The sequence below is a fragment of the Gigantopelta aegis genome, chromosome 3, assembly GCF_016097555.1.
Source record: "Gigantopelta aegis isolate Gae_Host chromosome 3, Gae_host_genome, whole genome shotgun sequence".
NCBI classification, from domain to species: Eukaryota; Metazoa; Mollusca; class Gastropoda; order Neomphalida; family Peltospiridae; genus Gigantopelta; species Gigantopelta aegis.
Genome location: NC_054701.1, coordinates 85,251,357 through 85,275,042, shown reverse-complemented (window position 1 = coordinate 85,275,042; position 23,686 = coordinate 85,251,357). Strand labels below are relative to the sequence as shown.

Genomic DNA, 23,686 nt, shown 5'->3' with positions numbered 1-23,686 from the left:
AATGTACCGCTTTATTAATTACACATTAGTGTAGATTTCACGTGCTCTGCAACAAGGTCTTGTACATCTAGCCTGCCTACACTTAATAACTAGAGTCAGTCCCCTCGTAATGTACCGCTTTATTAATTACACATTAGTGTAGATTTCACGTGCTCTGCAACAAGGTCTTGTACATCTAGCCTGCCTACACTTAATAACTAGAGTCAGTCCCCTCGTAATGTACCGCTTTATTAATTACACATTAGTGTAGATTTCACGTGCTCTGCAACAAGGTCTTGTACATCTAGCCTGCCTACACTTAATAACTAGAGTCAGTCCCCTCGTAATGTACCGCTTTATTAATTACACATTAGTGTAGATTTCACGTGCTCTGCAACAAGGTCTTGTACATCTAGCCTGCCTACACTTAATAACTAGAGTCAGTCCCCTCGTAATGTACCGCTTTATTAATTACACATTAGTGTAGATTTCACGTGCTCTGCAACAAGGTCTTGTACATCTAGCCTGCCTACACTTAATAACTAGAGTCAGTCCCCTCGTAATGTACCGCTTTATTAATTACACATTAGTGTAGATTTCACGTGCTCTGCAACAAGGTCTTGTACATCTAGCCTGCCTACACTTAATAACTAGAGTCAGTCCCCTCGTAATGTACCGCTTTATTAATTACACATTAGTGTAGATTTCACGTGCTCTGCAACAAGGTCTTGTACATCTAGCCTGCCTACACTTAATAACTAGAGTCAGTCCCCTCGTAATGTACCGCTTTATTAATTACACATTAGTGTAGATTTCACGTGCTCTGCAACAAGGTCTTGTACATCTAGCCTGCCTACACTTAATAACTAGAGTCAGTCCCCTCGTAATGTACCGCTTTATTAATTACACATTAGTGTAGATTTCACGTGCTCTGCAACAAGGTCTTGTACATCTAGCCTGCCTACACTTAATAACTAGAGTCAGTCCCCTCGTAATGTACCGCTTTATTAATTACACATTAGTGTAGATTTCACGTGCTCTGCAACAAGGTCTTGTACATCTAGCCTGCCTACACTTAATAACTAGAGTCAGTCCCCTCGTAATGTACCGCTTTATTAATTACACATTAGTGTAGATTTCACGTGCTCTGCAACAAGGTCTTGTACATCTAGCCTGCCTACACTTAATAACTAGAGTCAGTCCCCTCGTAATGTACCGCTTTATTAATTACACATTAGTGTAGATTTCACGTGCTCTGCAACAAGGTCTTGTACATCTAGCCTGCCTACACTTAATAACTAGAGTCAGTCCCCTCGTAATGTACCGCTTTATTAATTACACATTAGTGTAGATTTCACGTGCTCTGCAACAAGGTCTTGTACATCTAGCCTGCCTACACTTAATAACTAGAGTCAGTCCCCTCGTAATGTACCGCTTTATTAATTACACATTAGTGTAGATTTCACGTGCTCTGCAACAAGGTCTTGTACATCTAGCCTGCCTACACTTAATAACTAGAGTCAGTCCCCTCGTAATGTACCGCTTTATTAATTACACATTAGTGTAGATTTCACGTGCTCTGCAACAAGGTCTTGTACATCTAGCCTGCCTACACTTAATAACTAGAGTCAGTCCCCTCGTAATGTACCGCTTTATTAATTACACATTAGTGTAGATTTCACGTGCTCTGCAACAAGGTCTTGTACATCTAGCCTGCCTACACTTAATAACTAGAGTCAGTCCCCTCGTAATGTACCGCTTTATTAATTACACATTAGTGTAGATTTCACGTGCTCTGCAACAAGGTCTTGTACATCTAGCCTGCCTACACTTAATAACTAGAGTCAGTCCCCTCGTAATGTACCGCTTTATTAATTACACATTAGTGTAGATTTCACGTGCTCTGCAACAAGGTCTTGTACATCTAGCCTGCCTACACTTAATAACTAGAGTCAGTCCCCTCGTAATGTACCGCTTTATTAATTACACATTAGTGTAGATTTCACGTGCTCTGCAACAAGGTCTTGTACATCTAGCCTGCCTACACTTAATAACTAGAGTCAGTCCCCTCGTAATGTACCGCTTTATTAATTACACATTAGTGTAGATTTCACGTGCTCTGCAACAAGGTCTTGTACATCTAGCCTGCCTACACTTAATAACTAGAGTCAGTCCCCTCGTAATGTACCGCTTTATTAATTACACATTAGTGTAGATTTCACGTGCTCTGCAACAAGGTCTTGTACATCTAGCCTGCCTACACTTAATAACTAGAGTCAGTCCCCTCGTAATGTACCGCTTTATTAATTACACATTAGTGTAGATTTCACGTGCTCTGCAACAAGGTCTTGTACATCTAGCCTGCCTACACTTAATAACTAGAGTCAGTCCCCTCGTAATGTACCGCTTTATTAATTACACATTAGTGTAGATTTCACGTGCTCTGCAACAAGGTCTTGTACATCTAGCCTGCCTACACTTAATAACTAGAGTCAGTCCCCTCGTAATGTACCGCTTTATTAATTACACATTAGTGTAGATTTCACGTGCTCTGCAACAAGGTCTTGTACATCTAGCCTGCCTACACTTAATAACTAGAGTCAGTCCCCTCGTAATGTACCGCTTTATTAATTACACATTAGTGTAGATTTCACGTGCTCTGCAACAAGGTCTTGTACATCTAGCCTGCCTACACTTAATAACTAGAGTCAGTCCCCTCGTAATGTACCGCTTTATTAATTACACATTAGTGTAGATTTCACGTGCTCTGCAACAAGGTCTTGTACATCTAGCCTGCCTACACTTAATAACTAGAGTCAGTCCCCTCGTAATGTACCGCTTTATTAATTACACATTAGTGTAGATTTCACGTGCTCTGCAACAAGGTCTTGTACATCTAGCCTGCCTACACTTAATAACTAGAGTCAGTCCCCTCGTAATGTACCGCTTTATTAATTACACATTAGTGTAGATTTCACGTGCTCTGCAACAAGGTCTTGTACATCTAGCCTGCCTACACTTAATAACTAGAGTCAGTCCCCTCGTAATGTACCGCTTTATTAATTACACATTAGTGTAGATTTCACGTGCTCTGCAACAAGGTCTTGTACATCTAGCCTGCCTACACTTAATAACTAGAGTCAGTCCCCTCGTAATGTACCGCTTTATTAATTACACATTAGTGTAGATTTCACGTGCTCTGCAACAAGGTCTTGTACATCTAGCCTGCCTACACTTAATAACTAGAGTCAGTCCCCTCGTAATGTACCGCTTTATTAATTACACATTAGTGTAGATTTCACGTGCTCTGCAACAAGGTCTTGTACATCTAGCCTGCCTACACTTAATAACTAGAGTCAGTCCCCTCGTAATGTACCGCTTTATTAATTACACATTAGTGTAGATTTCACGTGCTCTGCAACAAGGTCTTGTACATCTAGCCTGCCTACACTTAATAACTAGAGTCAGTCCCCTCGTAATGTACCGCTTTATTAATTACACATTAGTGTAGATTTCACGTGCTCTGCAACAAGGTCTTGTACATCTAGCCTGCCTACACTTAATAACTAGAGTCAGTCCCCTCGTAATGTACCGCTTTATTAATTACACATTAGTGTAGATTTCACGTGCTCTGCAACAAGGTCTTGTACATCTAGCCTGCCTACACTTAATAACTAGAGTCAGTCCCCTCGTAATGTACCGCTTTATTAATTACACATTAGTGTAGATTTCACGTGCTCTGCAACAAGGTCTTGTACATCTAGCCTGCCTACACTTAATAACTAGAGTCAGTCCCCTCGTAATGTACCGCTTTATTAATTACACATTAGTGTAGATTTCACGTGCTCTGCAACAAGGTCTTGTACATCTAGCCTGCCTACACTTAATAACTAGAGTCAGTCCCCTCGTAATGTACCGCTTTATTAATTACACATTAGTGTAGATTTCACGTGCTCTGCAACAAGGTCTTGTACATCTAGCCTGCCTACACTTAATAACTAGAGTCAGTCCCCTCGTAATGTACCGCTTTATTAATTACACATTAGTGTAGATTTCACGTGCTCTGCAACAAGGTCTTGTACATCTAGCCTGCCTACACTTAATAACTAGAGTCAGTCCCCTCGTAATGTACCGCTTTATTAATTACACATTAGTGTAGATTTCACGTGCTCTGCAACAAGGTCTTGTACATCTAGCCTGCCTACACTTAATAACTAGAGTCAGTCCCCTCGTAATGTACCGCTTTATTAATTACACATTAGTGTAGATTTCACGTGCTCTGCAACAAGGTCTTGTACATCTAGCCTGCCTACACTTAATAACTAGAGTCAGTCCCCTCGTAATGTACCGCTTTATTAATTACACATTAGTGTAGATTTCACGTGCTCTGCAACAAGGTCTTGTACATCTAGCCTGCCTACACTTAATAACTAGAGTCAGTCCCCTCGTAATGTACCGCTTTATTAATTACACATTAGTGTAGATTTCACGTGCTCTGCAACAAGGTCTTGTACATCTAGCCTGCCTACACTTAATAACTAGAGTCAGTCCCCTCGTAATGTACCGCTTTATTAATTACACATTAGTGTAGATTTCACGTGCTCTGCAACAAGGTCTTGTACATCTAGCCTGCCTACACTTAATAACTAGAGTCAGTCCCCTCGTAATGTACCGCTTTATTAATTACACATTAGTGTAGATTTCACGTGCTCTGCAACAAGGTCTTGTACATCTAGCCTGCCTACACTTAATAACTAGAGTCAGTCCCCTCGTAATGTACCGCTTTATTAATTACACATTAGTGTAGATTTCACGTGCTCTGCAACAAGGTCTTGTACATCTAGCCTGCCTACACTTAATAACTAGAGTCAGTCCCCTCGTAATGTACCGCTTTATTAATTACACATTAGTGTAGATTTCACGTGCTCTGCAACAAGGTCTTGTACATCTAGCCTGCCTACACTTAATAACTAGAGTCAGTCCCCTCGTAATGTACCGCTTTATTAATTACACATTAGTGTAGATTTCACGTGCTCTGCAACAAGGTCTTGTACATCTAGCCTGCCTACACTTAATAACTAGAGTCAGTCCCCTCGTAATGTACCGCTTTATTAATTACACATTAGTGTAGATTTCACGTGCTCTGCAACAAGGTCTTGTACATCTAGCCTGCCTACACTTAATAACTAGAGTCAGTCCCCTCGTAATGTACCGCTTTATTAATTACACATTAGTGTAGATTTCACGTGCTCTGCAACAAGGTCTTGTACATCTAGCCTGCCTACACTTAATAACTAGAGTCAGTCCCCTCGTAATGTACCGCTTTATTAATTACACATTAGTGTAGATTTCACGTGCTCTGCAACAAGGTCTTGTACATCTAGCCTGCCTACACTTAATAACTAGAGTCAGTCCCCTCGTAATGTACCGCTTTATTAATTACACATTAGTGTAGATTTCACGTGCTCTGCAACAAGGTCTTGTACATCTAGCCTGCCTACACTTAATAACTAGAGTCAGTCCCCTCGTAATGTACCGCTTTATTAATTACACATTAGTGTAGATTTCACGTGCTCTGCAACAAGGTCTTGTACATCTAGCCTGCCTACACTTAATAACTAGAGTCAGTCCCCTCGTAATGTACCGCTTTATTAATTACACATTAGTGTAGATTTCACGTGCTCTGCAACAAGGTCTTGTACATCTAGCCTGCCTACACTTAATAACTAGAGTCAGTCCCCTCGTAATGTACCGCTTTATTAATTACACATTAGTGTAGATTTCACGTGCTCTGCAACAAGGTCTTGTACATCTAGCCTGCCTACACTTAATAACTAGAGTCAGTCCCCTCGTAATGTACCGCTTTATTAATTACACATTAGTGTAGATTTCACGTGCTCTGCAACAAGGTCTTGTACATCTAGCCTGCCTACACTTAATAACTAGAGTCAGTCCCCTCGTAATGTACCGCTTTATTAATTACACATTAGTGTAGATTTCACGTGCTCTGCAACAAGGTCTTGTACATCTAGCCTGCCTACACTTAATAACTAGAGTCAGTCCCCTCGTAATGTACCGCTTTATTAATTACACATTAGTGTAGATTTCACGTGCTCTGCAACAAGGTCTTGTACATCTAGCCTGCCTACACTTAATAACTAGAGTCAGTCCCCTCGTAATGTACCGCTTTATTAATTACACATTAGTGTAGATTTCACGTGCTCTGCAACAAGGTCTTGTACATCTAGCCTGCCTACACTTAATAACTAGAGTCAGTCCCCTCGTAATGTACCGCTTTATTAATTACACATTAGTGTAGATTTCACGTGCTCTGCACCACGGTCTTGTACATCTAGCCTGCCTACACTTAATAACTAGAGTCAGTCCCCTCGTAATGTACCGCTTTATTAATTACACATTAGTGTAGATTTCACGTGCTCTGCACCACGGTCTTGTACATCTAGCCTGCCTACACTTAATAACTAGAGTCAGTCCCCTCGTAATGTACCGCTTTATTAATTACACATTAGTGTAGATTTCACGTGCTCTGCAACAAGGTCTTGTACATCTAGCCTGCCTACACTTAATAACTAGAGTCAGTCCCCTCGTAATGTACCGCTTTATTAATTACACATTAGTGTAGATTTCACGTGCTCTGCAACAAGGTCTTGTACATCTAGCCTGCCTACACTTAATAACTAGAGTCAGTCCCCTCGTAATGTACCGCTTTATTAATTACACATTAGTGTAGATTTCACGTGCTCTGCAACAAGGTCTTGTACATCTAGCCTGCCTACACTTAATAACTAGAGTCAGTCCCCTCGTAATGTACCGCTTTATTAATTACACATTAGTGTAGATTTCACGTGCTCTGCAACAAGGTCTTGTACATTAATTTTTGTTAAAAGGTAAACTTTTTTTTTTAAATTGTAAACAAATCTGGGTATGTCGCCATACCCATTTTACCCTCTGGCAGAAACCCTGCATGATTTTACCATATATATCTGCACCTGTAAGATGAAATTGTTTTCATCATATTTCACCTCTTGGAAATGAATGAATAAATTAATGTGTAACGACACCACCAGAACGAGAAATACATCTCAAATACGTGTCAAAACTAAAGTAAATGTGAAAATAAAGTCATAACTTGGGATCAGAAAATGATACACTAGTTTATCAAGGGGCAATTATCCTATGACCCATCATTATGTCAGAAAACTGCTCTACCACCAAGATATATCCTACCACTACCGTGGATTTATTACGGCATTTATCCCATGACCTATCATTATATCAGAAAACTGCTCTACCACCAAGATATATCTTACCACTACCGTGGATTTATTACGGCATTTATCCTATGACCTATCATTATATCAGAAAACTGCTCTACCACCAAGATATATCCTACCACTACCGTGGATTTATTACGGCATTTATCCCATGACCTACCATATGCAGGGCTCAAAATAATGGCCTGCAATAAGAAGGAAGCAAGTATTTTTAAAGATCTAGCAAATGAAATGGAAATTCACCTGCCAAAATGACAGGCCATTTTCAAGGAAGGAAATGTTTTATTTAACGTAGCACTCAACACATTTTATTTACGGTTATATGGTGTTGGGCATATGGTTAAGGACCACACAGATATTGAGAGAGGAAACCCGCTGTCGCCACTTCATGGGCTACTCTTTCCGATTATCAGCAAGGGATCTTTTATATGCACCATCCCACAGAGAGGGTAGTACATACCATGGCCTTTGATATACCAGTCGTGGTGCACTGGCTGGAACGAGAAATAGCCCAATGGGCCCACCGACGGGGATCGATCCCAGACCGACTGCACCTTTACCAATGGACTACATCCCGTCACTAAGACAAATGTAGGTATCAACTCCTGCAGTAAGTTGCCCACAGCATTTTTTGTTTTTGCCGTGGGACTATTCAGGTGGAGTTTTTTTCATTTTTTATAATTGCAGGGGTTGATGTATGATTATCTCATCAACTATTCAGCTCATAATTGTTACTTTTAAACCCACAATGCTCTGAAATACACCCCAGAGGACCTAATTGTTCACACATTATCCCAAATCCTTCCCATGCTCTTATTTCATTCAGGTCCAAAAACATTTTCTCTACAGGGTATACTTCTCTTGCTGTTTCGAGCCCTGTCCTGTCCAAATGACTCACGATGATCTCTATGCTGAGTAGGTATGAAGCTTGATGACCAAATGTATTATTAATAGGAAATTTTTAGAAAAAAAATGCAAAAATTCAAAACTCAATACTGATGAAACATAAACATCAACATTGTCACCACCATCACTATAGAGGGAACATTTTGATTAACAACATTTCTAGTCATTTAAAAATTGATTAGCAACTACTGTTTAATGTTTTAAAATTGTGTAGTGATGTCTGAAACTTGCATAGTGAATCACGATGTGATACTGAACAGAATGTCACAGAAAAACCTCACATGCAACATACAACTTAATAAATTAATTAGTTGTCACTATAAAGCAAATTGCTACCTTGCTAGTCCACAAGTAGATGCTGAAGTTAATGAACTGGCTGTACTTCTTGATCAAATCCTTCAGAGTGTTTTCTTCCAAGAAGTCGTGGGCCTCTTCCTTCAGGTGTAAACTACAATCAAAACATTCACATTAGGTCAAAGCTTTTCACAATTAACAAAAAAAGTTGCATCACAACCAAATGCTTCAACTTAGGTCATGTTTAAAAAATGCTTGATGCTCTATGTCAGATGCATTTTTATTTGCTATTTAAGGATTGTCTGTTATTACTTTTACGTTCCATCGAGGTATGAAAAAACCCCAAATCATCCGCAAACTGTCTGGATCTGAAAAGCCGTTCTCACTGACACAGTAGTTCGCAGATGATTTCTTATTCATACCCATACCCAGATGAACATAAAAGAAATAACAAACAATACTTATAATTAAATTTCATACATACTAACAACAACAGTAAAAGTTCATTTAAGAATTGACCGCAATTATTTTTTGGTTCATACTTGCATGAACCAAAATATTATTGAGGTCAACTCTTATAATTAAATTTATATGCGTACTTTAACAATACATAACTGAATTTATTTTGTTTAGCTTTAAATATGCCTGTAGTATTGTTTGTGTAAACTTCACTGATACTTATGAAAACGTTCATTCACTATTATTTGAATCAGGTGATTTTTTGTAAATGACGTCATTTTGATAAGTGACACCATTTCCTGTAGCTGCTGTGCATTTTTACGAATTATTTAGTTATATTGTAAGGAATTGTCCTATTCGTGTTTAGTTTATATTTTATGCAAGTAAATGAAGGGAACGTGTCTAACATTTATGCTGTCGGTGGAACAGTTTAATTTTTGCCAACAGCTGTAGAACATCGCTTACAAGTAAGTTACACCGACATGTCATGATTAGCAAAGGTGTGTGTTTGTTTTTTTAAATCAATGCATCTACAGGTCTACTTTGCTATAGCATTTTCCATTCATTTATCGTATACATATTGTTTTATTATTATTGATTTTGTAGCTTTCACATGTGTTTTCTTCAAAATATTTGTGTGTTAGTCACCTGACTGTTGTTCCCCTGGTTAGTCGTTACAGATAATATATATTGCCGTTACCTGACTGTGGTTCCCCTGCCCAGTGTGTTTCCCCGGGGATCCTTGATGACACTGAACTGACTGGCGTCAGACTCCCAGATGTACTGCTCGTCATCGTTGTTCTTTGACGTCACGACGACACGGTCAGCCACTGCAAGTAACAAACATAACATGCCAATGAATTTTTCATAAAATAACATACCAACAAAATAAAAAAAAATATATAAACTCTTAGGAGAAAACTCACTATATATTTTTTCATTAGTAGCAAGGGATCAGCTATATGCACTATCCCACAGACATGACAGCACATCCTTTGATCTACCAGTTATGTAGCACCGACGAGAGATGAGGTGAACATTTTTTTTAAATGGACTGACCGAGTGCGTTCGACGGCTAGATTCTACCCACTCCCCACTCCAACAAACTAAATGAAGGCAGACCTTCTGCCAGCTGTTTCAAGCAGCATGTCAGTAAAATCAGGGAACGATAGTCCGTTAGTCCATTATACATTATCACATAACATAATTCACTATTACTGAAACACAAGTTCATATGGATTTCGATGATCAAAGGGCAAAGAACTGGAAAAAGTGTTTCTTTTCAATAAAATTTTAACAAAATCTTACCCAAAAATGAGGAATAGAATCCGACACCAAACTGTCCAATGAAATCACTGGCATCTGAAGTAGGAGCTTCTTCGAGTTTTTTCTGTAGGAATTCACTGGTTCCAGACTTGGCTATTGTTCCCAGCTGTTTGATCAGGTCATCTTTGGTCATCCCAATACCAGTGTCTGTGATATGCAGAACATGATTCTCCTTATCTGCCTGCAACATAAAAATTAAAATGTCAAGAATTTTGTTCCATTAGTTTTCTTGATTATACAATAATAAAAAAAAAAAAAACACCCTCCCCCCCCCCCCCCCAAAGAAAAAAAAAAAAAAAAAATAATAATAATAATAACAACCTACCACCAGTTCATCGAGTTTGATCATCATGTGACACAGAAAGATGTCTGCTCAACATTTTCATGAATCCTATACCATTACAGGGTTCTACATCAAAACTTGTCCACTTGTTCGGGATAAGTGGTTTTGGTTGTACATTTTGGTTGTACAGGACAAGTGAACTCGGCTTGCATATTGCTAGACTATTTCAGCTAAAACATTAGGGGTGGGACAAGCACAGGTTTACAGTCATGTAGAACCCTGCATATGCACCATAATATATGACCTAAGGCCTAATTCACAAAGGTATCTTAGGCTCTGCTAGACAACAAAGCATCCTCTTTGCAAGTCTTTTAGGATTGCACTGCGAGATCGCAAAGTTGTGAGAGTTTAGTGAATTAGGCCCTTGAACTTTTGTCAAATCCTAGCTTATAGAAATATATATTGTCAAAGGAAGATTTTACTTAACAATGCACGGAACACATTTTAATTATGATTATATGACACCACACAGATAATGAGAAAATTGTGGCCTTTGTTACACCAATTGTGGGGCACTGGCTGGAATAAAAATGTATACTGCCAAAGTGGTACAGTAACTATGTGAAAGTTTATGACAACAACAAAAAATTGCGCATTCTGAAGGTATTGCTAGAGCAATACATGTCCCCTACCGAGCCCAGCAATTTTGTTTTTATCTCCCAAGTTCAAGGGCCTTACATTACATGCAACTCTGTGAAAGATTAGTAAATTGCCATGAAAGTCAAACTTGATCTGTAACAGTACACGATAAAGCTACATGTATATATAGAAAATTTCAGCTCAATATCTTGAAGTTTTGTGGAGCTTGAAGGTGGTGAATCCAGAAAACTAAGATGAAACCTATAGTCTCCTGTGGTTGGACTGACAGGGGACTATTAACTATTCTGCACATGATTCAAGTTGATATCATCTTTACTACTAACACTGACATTCAAAGAATTTTGGTTTATCTAATTTTCACTTATGTAGAATATTTCCTTGAAAATCATTCAAAAGTGGCTAATTTAAAGAAATTTCATTAGCCAAGTACTACATTTTGTAGCCAAATTATATGACAATTGAGTAATATGGCAATGAATAGGTTGAGCCATGCATTCAGCAAACCTTTAACAGTCTGTATGTATTGTATGCATGCACTTTTCTCATATACACTCATTCTGTATATTATTGTATAATGTACATGTGCATTAAATATTACACAGTATACATGCAAGCAAGTTAGATGATAAGGCCTTGGTACAATGACATCTCTCCCTACCACCTCCATCTCTGAAAATAGTATCACCAGCTGTGCACTGTGTCTAACTTGCAGTGACGTTAAAAGTTAAAATGCCACAGAAAAGTACTGTGGCTGGCAAACATTTACAGCAAGCTCATGGCCGAACTAGTTATTTCTGTAGTCTCTGCTACCAGTGCAGGTAAACAGGACCCACACCACTGTTCTAGGCTAGTGCTTTCTCATCGTAAAACAATGGAAGATGTCAAAAGATGGCCAACTCGCACAGGGCAACAATAAACAGAAAAAACTAATGGATGCAATCAGGAGGGGAATTCAAGATTCATGTGTACATAGGCTTGTCTATGTACTGAGTAGAGAGGGAATAGAAAGGAAGTACAACTCATGAAAAAACAATTTTTAACGCACAAAAAAAGAAGAAAAGAGATAAGACTTTTACAAATTTTCATTTAACATCTGCTATTTGTAAAGAAAAACACAGAAAACCAATTCAATGTTATTGATAAAAATAGCACTGGTTTCTTGTTAAATGCATTAACAGAGAAAGTGAGAAGTTGCATGTTCAACTCCTTTTCTAACAGACAAGGAAGACGGAATTCCATTATCCACTTACACACATGAAAGCATCACTTGTATTTTAAGTGGAACTTACACAGTATATATATATATACTCTTCAAAAGAAGAAACGCAAAACCACATTGTCGTAACATTTGGAGAATTGATTTAATTATTGAATGGTGAGTCCGATAATTACCAAATGTTGCAGGATTGTTCACAATTCACTCTAGTCCATTGTGAGTAAGTGATAGGACACACCACCAAGGTCAAGGTCATCTGGAGTCAATACCGGGTGTGGCCTCCGCGTGTGTTGACAACTGCCTGGCACCGCCTGCCCATTGAAGCAACCAGAGTACGGATGACGTCCCGGGGGATGGTGGCCCACTCGGCCTGCAAGGCTGCTGCCAGCTCGGGCAGGGGCTGGGGCTGTGGTTGTCGCTGTCGGAGGCGTCGGTCCAACTCGTCCCATAGATGCTCAATTGGGTTCAAATCCGGTGATGTCGATGGCCAAGGAAGGACATTAATGTTGTTGTTCTGTAGGAAAGCCGTTGTGAGACGTGCTGTGTGACGCCTGGCGTTGTCATGTTGGAACACTGCGTTGGCGTTGGCCATAACTGGAACGATGTGTGGCCGGAGGATCTGGTCAAATGTAGCCCTGTGCATTCAGGTTGCCCTGCACGTGGACCAGGTCAGTTCTGCCAGTGTGTGAGATGGCTGCCCACACCATGACACTACCCCCGCCGAATCTGTCCACTTCCTGCACGCAGTTTGCCGCATAACGTTCACCACGACGCCTATACACGCGACATCTTCCATCATGACGTCGGAGCAGAAATCGGGACTACTGAACCACACCTGTCTCCATCGCAGTTGAGGCCATTGTCGATGAATCTGGCACCACTGCAGTCGGAGTCGACGGTGTTGTGGTGTTAAGATGACACCTCGAACTGGACGTCTGGCACGAATTCCTACCTCACGTAGGCGGTTCCGTACGGTCTGGTCGGATATCCTGCGCAAACCTGGTATTGCTGCGGCTGTGGAGGTGGCAGTAGTCAATCGTTCCCGAAGGTGGCGTACCCGGATGTAGCGGTCCTGCCCGGGGGTAGTGACCCGTGGTCGACCGGATCTAGGGGAGGTCACGTGTTGATCCATGTTGCTGGTAACGGGTCCCCACAGTCTGGAGATGGTGCTTGGGGACACATGGAATGCCCTGGCAACGGCCGTTCTGGATTCGCCTGCGTCTAGTCGGCCGATGGCATTGTTTCTCTGCGGTTCACTGAGACGTGGCATGTCCTGGATTGTCAACTGTCGGCCAGATACAGAGGCCAGGCAAGCGAACACCCTGCACTTTTATACTGTCGGTGTTCATGTTGCACGTGCAGACAACGCACGTGCAGTGGTGACATGGTTTGCACGTGGCTGCGTTTTTGCGAATATTCACATTTTGGAACTTTATTGTACAGCAGCTGCGTTTTATCGAATGTAACCGTGGGAATGCGTTTGGGACATGCAATGACCTTATATTCACAAAGCATGAACCGGTAGGAAACATAAAATCGGAGTTATAACCCATTTGTACCCTTTTGCGTTTCTTTTTTTGAAGAGTATATATATATATATATATATATATATATATATATATATATATAATATATGTGTGTGTTTTGTGTGTGTGTGTGTGTGTGTGTGCATGTGTGCGTGCGTGCAACTATAATTTAACCCTACATGCACTTCAGTGCCAACAATAACCTGTATAAATCAGCTACTTAAACTTAGATTTACGTTTATTTCCAAGACTTCCGTAAAAAGGAATGTTTCAGTGACACCCCAGCACATTATGAACATGTGAACTAGAACTGATGGTTAAATGTAAATTTGTATGTAGAAAAGTTACCATACACATGTATAATGATTGCTATATATGTTTTTATTGTTTTGACAAAACAGAAGACCTCTTTGATATACCAGTAGCAATATAGGGTGGGGTGTGTATATGTGTATGTGTGTGGGGGGAAGAAAAGACACATGGTTCAAAACGGACATTCAAGCTTACTTCAAGGTAAATCATCTGGGGTGGGACATAGCCCAGTGATAAGAGTGCTTGCCTGACGCACTGTCAGTATGGAATCAATCCCAGTCGGTGGGTCCATTAGGCTATTTCTCGTTCCAGCCAGTGTTCCACGACTGGTATAACAAAGGCATAGGAATGTACTATGCTGTCTATGGTATGATGCATATAAAAGACTCCTTGTTGCTAATAAAAAATAATAACTTATGACATGGCAGCAGTAGGTTTTCTCATCTGTCTGGTCCTGACCACATGTCCAATGCCTGAGTCGTTAAAGCATTTCTTCATTTCTTCTTCAGGTGAATGAATCACAGGTAACCGTCTCACTTGAGACTGCCAACAAGCCACATGACAATGAACATGTTGTCCATTTCCTCTCAGTCGGTATGATTTTCGAGTAATAGGTTGATGTAAAACAGGTAATGCTTAACAGCTTAACACTCACCAGTGGAATGCTCAGTAAATAGCAAAATGATTACCCACCATATCAAACACTGGCAAATGATAATACCAGCAAACGACCTTGATACAGGTACACATATTATAGCAGCTAGCTAGATCACATGTGAGCTACATTTACATTCATTGTCATTTACATAATTTTGTAAATTCAATTACACATTATTAATTTATACTAAATGTATTTTGCAACAAACATAAAACACTAACTATAAACTTAAATTCTCAATTTAAAAAACTGAATATGAAGTCCTAATTAACAACAAAATATGTAGAAACAGTGTTTTTCCAAGATTTTCAAGTTAAAATAATTTTTTAAATGGAGATAGGTACCCCCCAGACCCCCATTTGGCATTTTGCCAACAGTGCTCACATTGAGTCATTCTCCGGCATGTAGTTATTCCCCCATTCACCCACCACCTTTTCTCTGGCACAAACTGACATGCCATAAAGCAAACATTTTAAAGGAGGATGGTCTAATGATTTATATTGTAAAGGGGTTTTTGGGGTTTTTTTTTATTTTTTAAAAACAATCAATCTCATGGTGCAGTTAGTATATGACAAAACCGACATCTCACCGCACTAGTTCCAGGTGTTTTAATACCGTAGCCAAAAGTATAAATGGTTACATGCTTAAAAACGGTGCTATCCGAGGGCACGATTGCTATTTCAATTTCCTACCCTTCTAATGCAGAGCACCTGCTGTGTGAAATGATCCGATAATGCGTAAACCTAAAGGATCCTTGCAGTATTATGATAGATGGATGCTTTACTGGCTGCCAGGTCAGACAGAAAGAAACAATTTCACACCTTTAACAAACATCTTTTGAAACACAGACCACTGAATACACTGTACTAATGCTGCAAGAATATTATGTAACTGTTTAAAACAACTGCCAAATAATTAAGTATAAGACAAAACCAAAAACCAAACCGATATATCAAGGGAATATATTTTTTATTAATGTTTTAATTTTAAGCCTTATCATATTCCTTTGGCATTTTAAAAGTGGATGCAATGACAACCATGCTGTATGACATAATAAATACACAATCAGGGTTTCTGTCAGAGGGTAAAATAGGTGTGGGGCCATACTCAAATGTTTGCAATTTTATTTTTTTAAGCTAACCGTTTGACCTTTTTATATTTTTTTATTAACCTAACCCATTTTCTTTCTGGGCGAGGCCCCCTATATCCTGTCGACTGTAGTTGAATATTTACAATATGTGTGCTGAATGCAAGTCCATAGTGCCCATACCCAAAATTTCTTTCTGGCAGAAACCCTGACAATGAACAATGAGTACTAGTTCACTAATGTTAATATTTTTATTAAAAACCAAAGCCTAAATTTACACTTGAAAACTGTTTACAATTTGCACTGGACATTGCATGGTACCAAAGAAGAGAGTTCCATGTCAAAGTTTGAGGTGTACCGTCAAATATTATCCATTAACAATAAATAAATACACTTTTATTTATTATACAGTTGTTATGCAGTATACACCAGAGGTTGAAACTAATGCAGGGTACCCCCAAAAATGGAACTGCAATTTTCAGCAAACATTGCGGTTGCTAACAAAAACATTAATTAAATCTCTTAAATGGTGTGTGACCCCCTATTTTCTTGCATGTAGATTAGATGTGAGGTGCCACATTTTGTTTCCCTGTACTTCCTGGGTGTGTTGATACACTGCTTATATCAGTTTTATTAGTAAACGTTAACAGTAGGAATTCATGATTCTCCCTCTTTGTTTGGCTGCATGTATAGGTATAGTATAGTATATCAGTCATTTGCACTATTACTGCACAGTGCTGCAATTGTCATGACACAAGCTAGCACACTGCAACATTTACTATAATTGATGCATTCATTCCAAAAAAGAAAACAGACAAAAAGATCAACATGTCATACCAAGCTGCTCATTGTCAGCTGATGAGACAGAATATACATATTGTTTTGGTTTTCTATCTAGTGCGCAGCAATGTCAATGTGTTATTTATACTGTGCAGCCTGAACAGTACATCAAATTGTAAAATGTACGTCAGCATGCATGTTAATTATACCTGCTTTATGGCACCCACATGCAGTCAACCTTTTTTATGTAGTGGAAAATATCCATCTCAATTATTTTTGATGTCAATAACTCCTAGATATTGTAAACATGTGTTTACCATCAATTTTAAAACCAGCTACACGTACATGTATACATACATGTGTATCTACTCAAATATATACACCAACATGTTTCTCTTTGGGGATCTTAACGAGTGAATTTGTTTGGTTTTGTGAGATGTGTACACAAAATTTAATTACTTCATCGACACAGACCACACATGTTTTTGGCTTTTATAGGTGTCCATACTGAGATGAAAGCAATTATGAAACAAATCCAGACATTTTAAATATTTTTAGTTGCCAACGTGGGTACTGAAATTATCGCCAGGGTTATGGTGGTACAATGGTCTATAATAGCAGTCCCCATTCAGAATGTGCATGTATGACGTAATACAAGATACATGGGTTGCCAACGTGGGTACTGAAATTATCGCCAGGGTTATGGTGGTACAATGGTCTATAATAGCAGTCCCCATTCAGAATGTACATGCATGACGTAATACAAGATACATGGGTTGTCAACGTGGGTACTGAAATTATCGCCAGGGTTATGGTGGTACAATGGTCTATAATAGCAGTCCCCATTCAGAATGTACATGCATGACATAATACAAGATACATGGGTTGCCAACGTAGGTACTGAAATTATCGCCAGGGTTATGGTGGTACAATGGTCTATAATAGCATTCCCCATTCACAATATACATGTATGTAAAGGAAGGAAGGAAATGTTTTATTTAACGACGCACTCAACACATTTTATTTACGGTTATATAGCGTCAGACATGGTTAAGGACCACACATATTGAGGGAGGAAACACGCTGTCGCCACTTCATGGGATACTCTTTTTGATTAGCAGCAAAGGATCTTTTATATGCACCATCCCACAGCCTTTGATATATACCAGTCATGGTGCACTGGCTGAAACGAGAAATAGCCCAATGGGCCCACCGAAGGGGATCTATCCCAGACCGACCACACATTGAGCGGGTGCTTTACCACTGGGCTATGTCCTGCCCCCACTGTATGTAAAGTATCGGATGGCAGATGAAACCACATCGTAAATTTGAAATGATTAAGTAATATGGACATCTTGAACAGTGCAGAATTTATTAGACTGTGTGAGAATGAAGATAGCCACTGCAACCACATACCTGTAAGCTAGGCTATATACAGATGTAGCTACTGGTACCAATTATCAGCAAAGAATCTTTTATACACACCTGCATGCTTTCCCACTGACAGGAGAGCATGAAACATGGCCCAGACATCACAGCTATGGATATTAACAAAAAATATTCAACATGATTCCATCTCATGTAAAACTCTAGTGGCCGTATAATTCCAAGATGTTTTAAAATTACAGAATATAATACCTGCTGTTATGTAAATTTATGATTAATATTACAGGCACTTTCAAAATCACATGTATGTACATGTATATAATTGTGCATGGATTTTAAATATGGTTTACCAGTAAGAACTCAAAATAAAATGTTGCAAACAGCATAATTCTGTTTCTAATTTTCTCATAAATGTTTATCACACACAATTGTAAATATCCAACTTGAAGACTTATTTATCATTAAGACACATTCTGGCTGTTGCTGATTTCAGTCTAGAATACTGCTGGATGCCAGCCAGCAATAAGCAAAAACACATACTGTTTGCAGTCGACGGAAAGATAAGAAATATACCATCGGATACAGCTAACAAATACTGTACTGTAATTACATAGTGCACATGTAGTTAAACATGTGATAACACCAACAAATGTGGATAAATATTCATACGTGTGCTACATTTCTGCCCCAAAAAAATGTGCAGGTACATTTACATTATAACAACAAAACAGACCATAAGTACCGCTATTAGGTGATTATGGGTTTTGAAATGTTTTGACACTGGACACTGCATTTCCTGGGATTTATCCAGGATGTTTCACCAAGGTCCTACATTTGATGGAATTGGGAACATTAGCATAATTGGAATATATATTTTAAGGCTACTTAATAACACAGAACACCACTGTTAAATGAATTGATTATGCACAACAGACATAATTAAATATATATGGGAATTTTTAGCACAGAAACTGAGAATCTTCAGTGCCACTTTCTTTTGGGAATGACTATGTTCGGACTTACAGAATGCCTGGATATATTCCTGATTTCATGCATTAACAATTTGTAAACAGTATTCTTACAATAATTATTATAATAATATATCTAATTATTATTTTAAACTATATCCATTAAATTCCAAGATTTTGAAGTATATGTTATTTTACCATCCACACCCTCTGGCAAAAACACATTCATATGTATGTGTACATGTAGTTCCAAAGTATCAACTTTTAATTTAAGAGACATGCAAATTTGTAATAATGACCTACATTTACAGTTGTACATGAATAGAGTGGACTTTTTGTTGCTAATTAAAATTGATAGAATCATGGTGTTAAAAATTTAGGGAGAAATTAATAAGCAAAACAATCAAGTATTGCATGTTTAACAACTTGCCTTCCACATTTTATTTTTTTATTTTTGTTTTTGTTTTGGTTTATTTGTTGTTGTTTGGGGGGGGTGGGGGGTGAGGAGAAAGATATGAAGGCCAATGCATTTCTTGCATGACCAATAAAACAAATAGTATCCAATTTATATTAAACGAAGCCAACCCAATAATAATGGAAATTTGTCAAAACTAATTTTTGAATGTTAGAACTGAAAGTTTTAAATTATTTTATGTTGTAAGTATAATATGTATATAATGAACACACACTTTTTTACCAATGGCACATTCAAATGTTCTCAGTCTTAAAATATCTAGTGTAGTGTCAAAAATATCAAGTATTAAAACAAGTCATATGGTAATGTAAGAACTAATTAAATATCCTTGAACACCTGAGTCAATTAAAGCTGTGTACATGTAAAGGTAAGAAAGAATGTATGAATAAACCAAAGTGTTGTGCACTGCTGGATACTCGACACATCTTCCCCTCATGCAGTCACCCACTCTAGCTAGAGTGGAAATACAGTGAGACCAGACGAAAGGATCAAAGAATTCACAGCATGACCTTGTAGCACTATGGGGTACAGTGAATTAACTCACTCAACAGCAAACAATTCCAGAATAGGTATCAGGGCTTGAAATTCACAAACTCCGTAGCTAAAGGTTAAAAAAGGTTTGTTTTGTTTAATGACATCACTAGAGCACATTGATTTATTAATCATCGGCTATTGGATGTCAAACATGTGGTAATTTTGACACAGTCATAGAGGAAACCTGCTACATTTTTCCATTAGTAGCAAGGGATCTTTTACATGCATCATCCTACAGGATAGCACATACCACAGCCTTTGATAGACCGGTCATGGTGCACTGGCTGGAACGAGAAATATCCTAATGGGGCCCACTGACTGGGATCGATCCTAGACTGACCATGCATCAGACATGCATGTGCTTTTACCACTGGGCTAGGCCCCGTCTCCAGTACCTAAAGGAGGCAGGATCTAATTCAGAAAGCATAGCTCACCCGAGGTGCTAGGGTCATGCCCTTTCAGTGGACCTATTTCCTGATGTGGTTCCCCCTACCCAAACCAATACCCAATGACTGATAACAAAGGGGTGGTACCAGTCAATAGGAAAGTGCACATAAAAGATCACTTAAACCTACGGGAAAACTGCAGAAGGTCTCCCCATAAGACTACATGCCAGATTTACCAAATGTTTGACATTCAGTAGCTAATGATAAATAAATCAATGTGCTCTAGTGGTGTCAGTTTAAAAACAAAACAACTTTTTAACACAACCTACTACATTCAACAACAGTGTTACTAGTATGGTAAACAAAGTAATTAAGTAAATGTTAAAGTAACCTAGTTTAACAAAAACAAGGAATAAGAATGAAGTGCTAATTATTTTATCAGACACCAGCCACAGTATAGACACTATAGAAATCAGTGATCCATGAACTAATGCCCACCAGTTGGGGGAATATCCTGTTAGCATTGTTTGATGATTCAGCCAAGTTCTGTTTCATGATGCCAGCAGATAGTCTAGCCTTGTTCTTCACTGGTCCAATATACTCGGACCGGTCTTTTTCATGCCAATTAACAACTGTCTTGAACCAGTCTAGTTTATTGCACGGCTAAATTTTGACCAATACAAACAGAATACTTAAAAAACACACCAAAAAAACACATTTTGCTTGGAACCAGAATGTTTTCTAATTTATAATAGTCACTGTATCATTTATTAAAAGAAAACAAACATCTTTCATAAAGGAAAAGAATATTTGTTTATAGTCATTTTAGCATATATTTACATATATAGCTATTTGGCGTCTTTTCACATGGAATGGGAGAAGAAAATAGTTTTCACCATACTGGCTACTCCTACTAAAACCATATGAGATGTTTTATATGAACTTTGCACCCAGGACAGCACATACCACAGCCTTTGATGTACATTGTGCACCCGTTTTCATCATATTGGCTACTTCTATCAAAAGCAGTATGCAAACTGATGTCTATATGGCACACTTTAACCACTGTGTTTATGGTCGATAGGGTGTTGGGTTGCATGAATATATAATTTCCAAACTGTCGAAAATTGCTTAGAAACTACTGTTTATTGTATTATAATTGTATAACAATCTTTGAAACTTGCAGTGAATTGCAGCTCAAAAAAAGAAAGAAAAAGTACCTTGGTTTAAACTGAAGACAGGGAAATTTTTATTTAACGACGCACTCACATTTTATTTACAGTTATATGTCGTCAGAAACTAAGACAACTGCACATGGCTCAAACTTAAGAATGTATCACCTATGACAATTCTCATGTTTTTATTCCGTACGCAAAATGCTACCACATGACAATTTTGAGCCTGTCTACAGCAACTTTAAAACAATAATTTGTACAACAAATAAACAAATTAAAAAACCAAAAATTATCCCTTCAACAAATGTTAACCATTTAGATTTTTTTTTCTAATTCTTATTATTATTCATAATTACCTAGTGATAGCACAACAACTATCTGTGCCACTGTTAAATTTAAGCCCTGCTTGCAGTATTTGTAAAATAACTTGTTTTGAACATTCGTTGGGTATGGAAATAAATTTTAATTAAATAATCAAGTTCAAATCATGCGGTGTCACTGTCTTACTGCTTCAGCTCTACGTATCTATGCAGTAATGTCAGACACTGGGCTTGTTGTGAAGACAAGCATGACATATAGGCACCTCATGCTGCTACTTCTCATAATGGGCTGCACATACACGCTGGTAGCAGCATACCAGTTCATCGAAACCACAATGTGCTTCCAATAATATTTACACGAAAGACTGTTTTAGAAAAGGAACCAATTTTTTTACTCCCCAGATCGAAGATGAAGCATACTGATGCTGTGATATCAAAAGGCAAAGTGGTAGTCTGGTCAATATGTGTGCTGCGTTGATCCAAACCATCATGTGCATTAATTTTATCAAATAAAGATGCTGAAGCGGTCCTTTGCCAAAGTTGAATTGAATATTGCAAATATTTTGTTTACAGAAAAGCCTGTTTCATAATTAAAGTGTTTAATCTTTGGTTTGGGCAAGGAAAATAAATTTAGTGGCAGTTTTTCACCAAAAACATCAGCCCAAATGCAAACACTTCTGTCCAGCTACATGCAAAACAATTTATAGGTACGTGTCAATAGATAACATTATCGAAGATGATGGGCAATAAATAAATTGTACCTGTACCTAGAGTATTAATTAGCATGTGTAAACATGGCTAATATTAACATATTGAGTAAACCTGTGTTTTTTATATACATTAACTGGGGCGGGACATAGCCCAGTGGTGAAGCACTCGCCTGATGTGCTGTCAGCCTAAGATCAATCCCTGTATGTGGACATATTGGGCCATTTCACGTTCCTGCCACTGTACCATGACTGGTATATCAAAGGCCATGTTATATACTATCATGTCTGTGGGATGGTGCACAAAAGATCCCTTGCTATCAATGGAAAAATGTAGTGGGTTTCCTCCAAGTAAAAATGACCAAATGTTTGACATCCAATAGCCTATGATTAATAAATCAATGTGCTTTAATGATGTCATTAAACAAAACAAACTTTATATACATGTATGAACCTACATCCAGTATGTCATTATAGATACAGTATCTGTATTGGCAATGGAAAAACAATAGGTATTCATTTTTTTTTTAACCCATCAAATGAACGTCTACATGACTTTCTGATGGCTACATTTTCTCCATTGGTATAGTTAAATGTTCACTCCTGTTGTTTCAGCAGCTGGTAATCCATCTCCTGCATTGATACTTCGCACCTCTTGTGCACTAATGGGCCACTTTATGACCCCCCCCCCCCCTCTCCTTTCCAAAGTAGTAATTGGCGGATGATGAAACACCTGAGACATTATTTTTAATGGTTTTTTTAGTTTTTTTTATATAATGTATAATAATTATAATAAAAAATCAAAAAATCTTTTTCTTAAACTTTTGCTATTCACTTTTTATGTCCACCGTGGTCAGTGTTGCATCCGTCATTGTTCCTCGACAAGTTATGAAGATATATGCTTATATAATTTCCATGTTTTTTGTAATTATCATTAAAGTTTTTGGTAGGTGA

General features: G+C 38.3%; 1 protein-coding gene across 1 annotated transcript in view; it reads right to left on the bottom strand.

Moving 5' to 3' along the window:
• LOC121369223 (endoplasmin-like) overlaps positions 1 to 23,686 on the bottom strand; it is a 60,269-nt gene that overhangs the window by 20,081 nt on the left and 16,502 nt on the right. The window contains exons 5-7 of the mRNA XM_041494167.1: positions 10,242 to 10,440; positions 9,634 to 9,763; positions 8,517 to 8,628 (exon numbers count right to left, since the gene is read on the bottom strand). Coding sequence (XP_041350101.1) covers positions 8,517 to 8,628; positions 9,634 to 9,763; positions 10,242 to 10,440 — 441 coding nt within the window. The remainder of the gene's footprint in view (positions 1 to 8,516; positions 8,629 to 9,633; positions 9,764 to 10,241; positions 10,441 to 23,686) is intronic.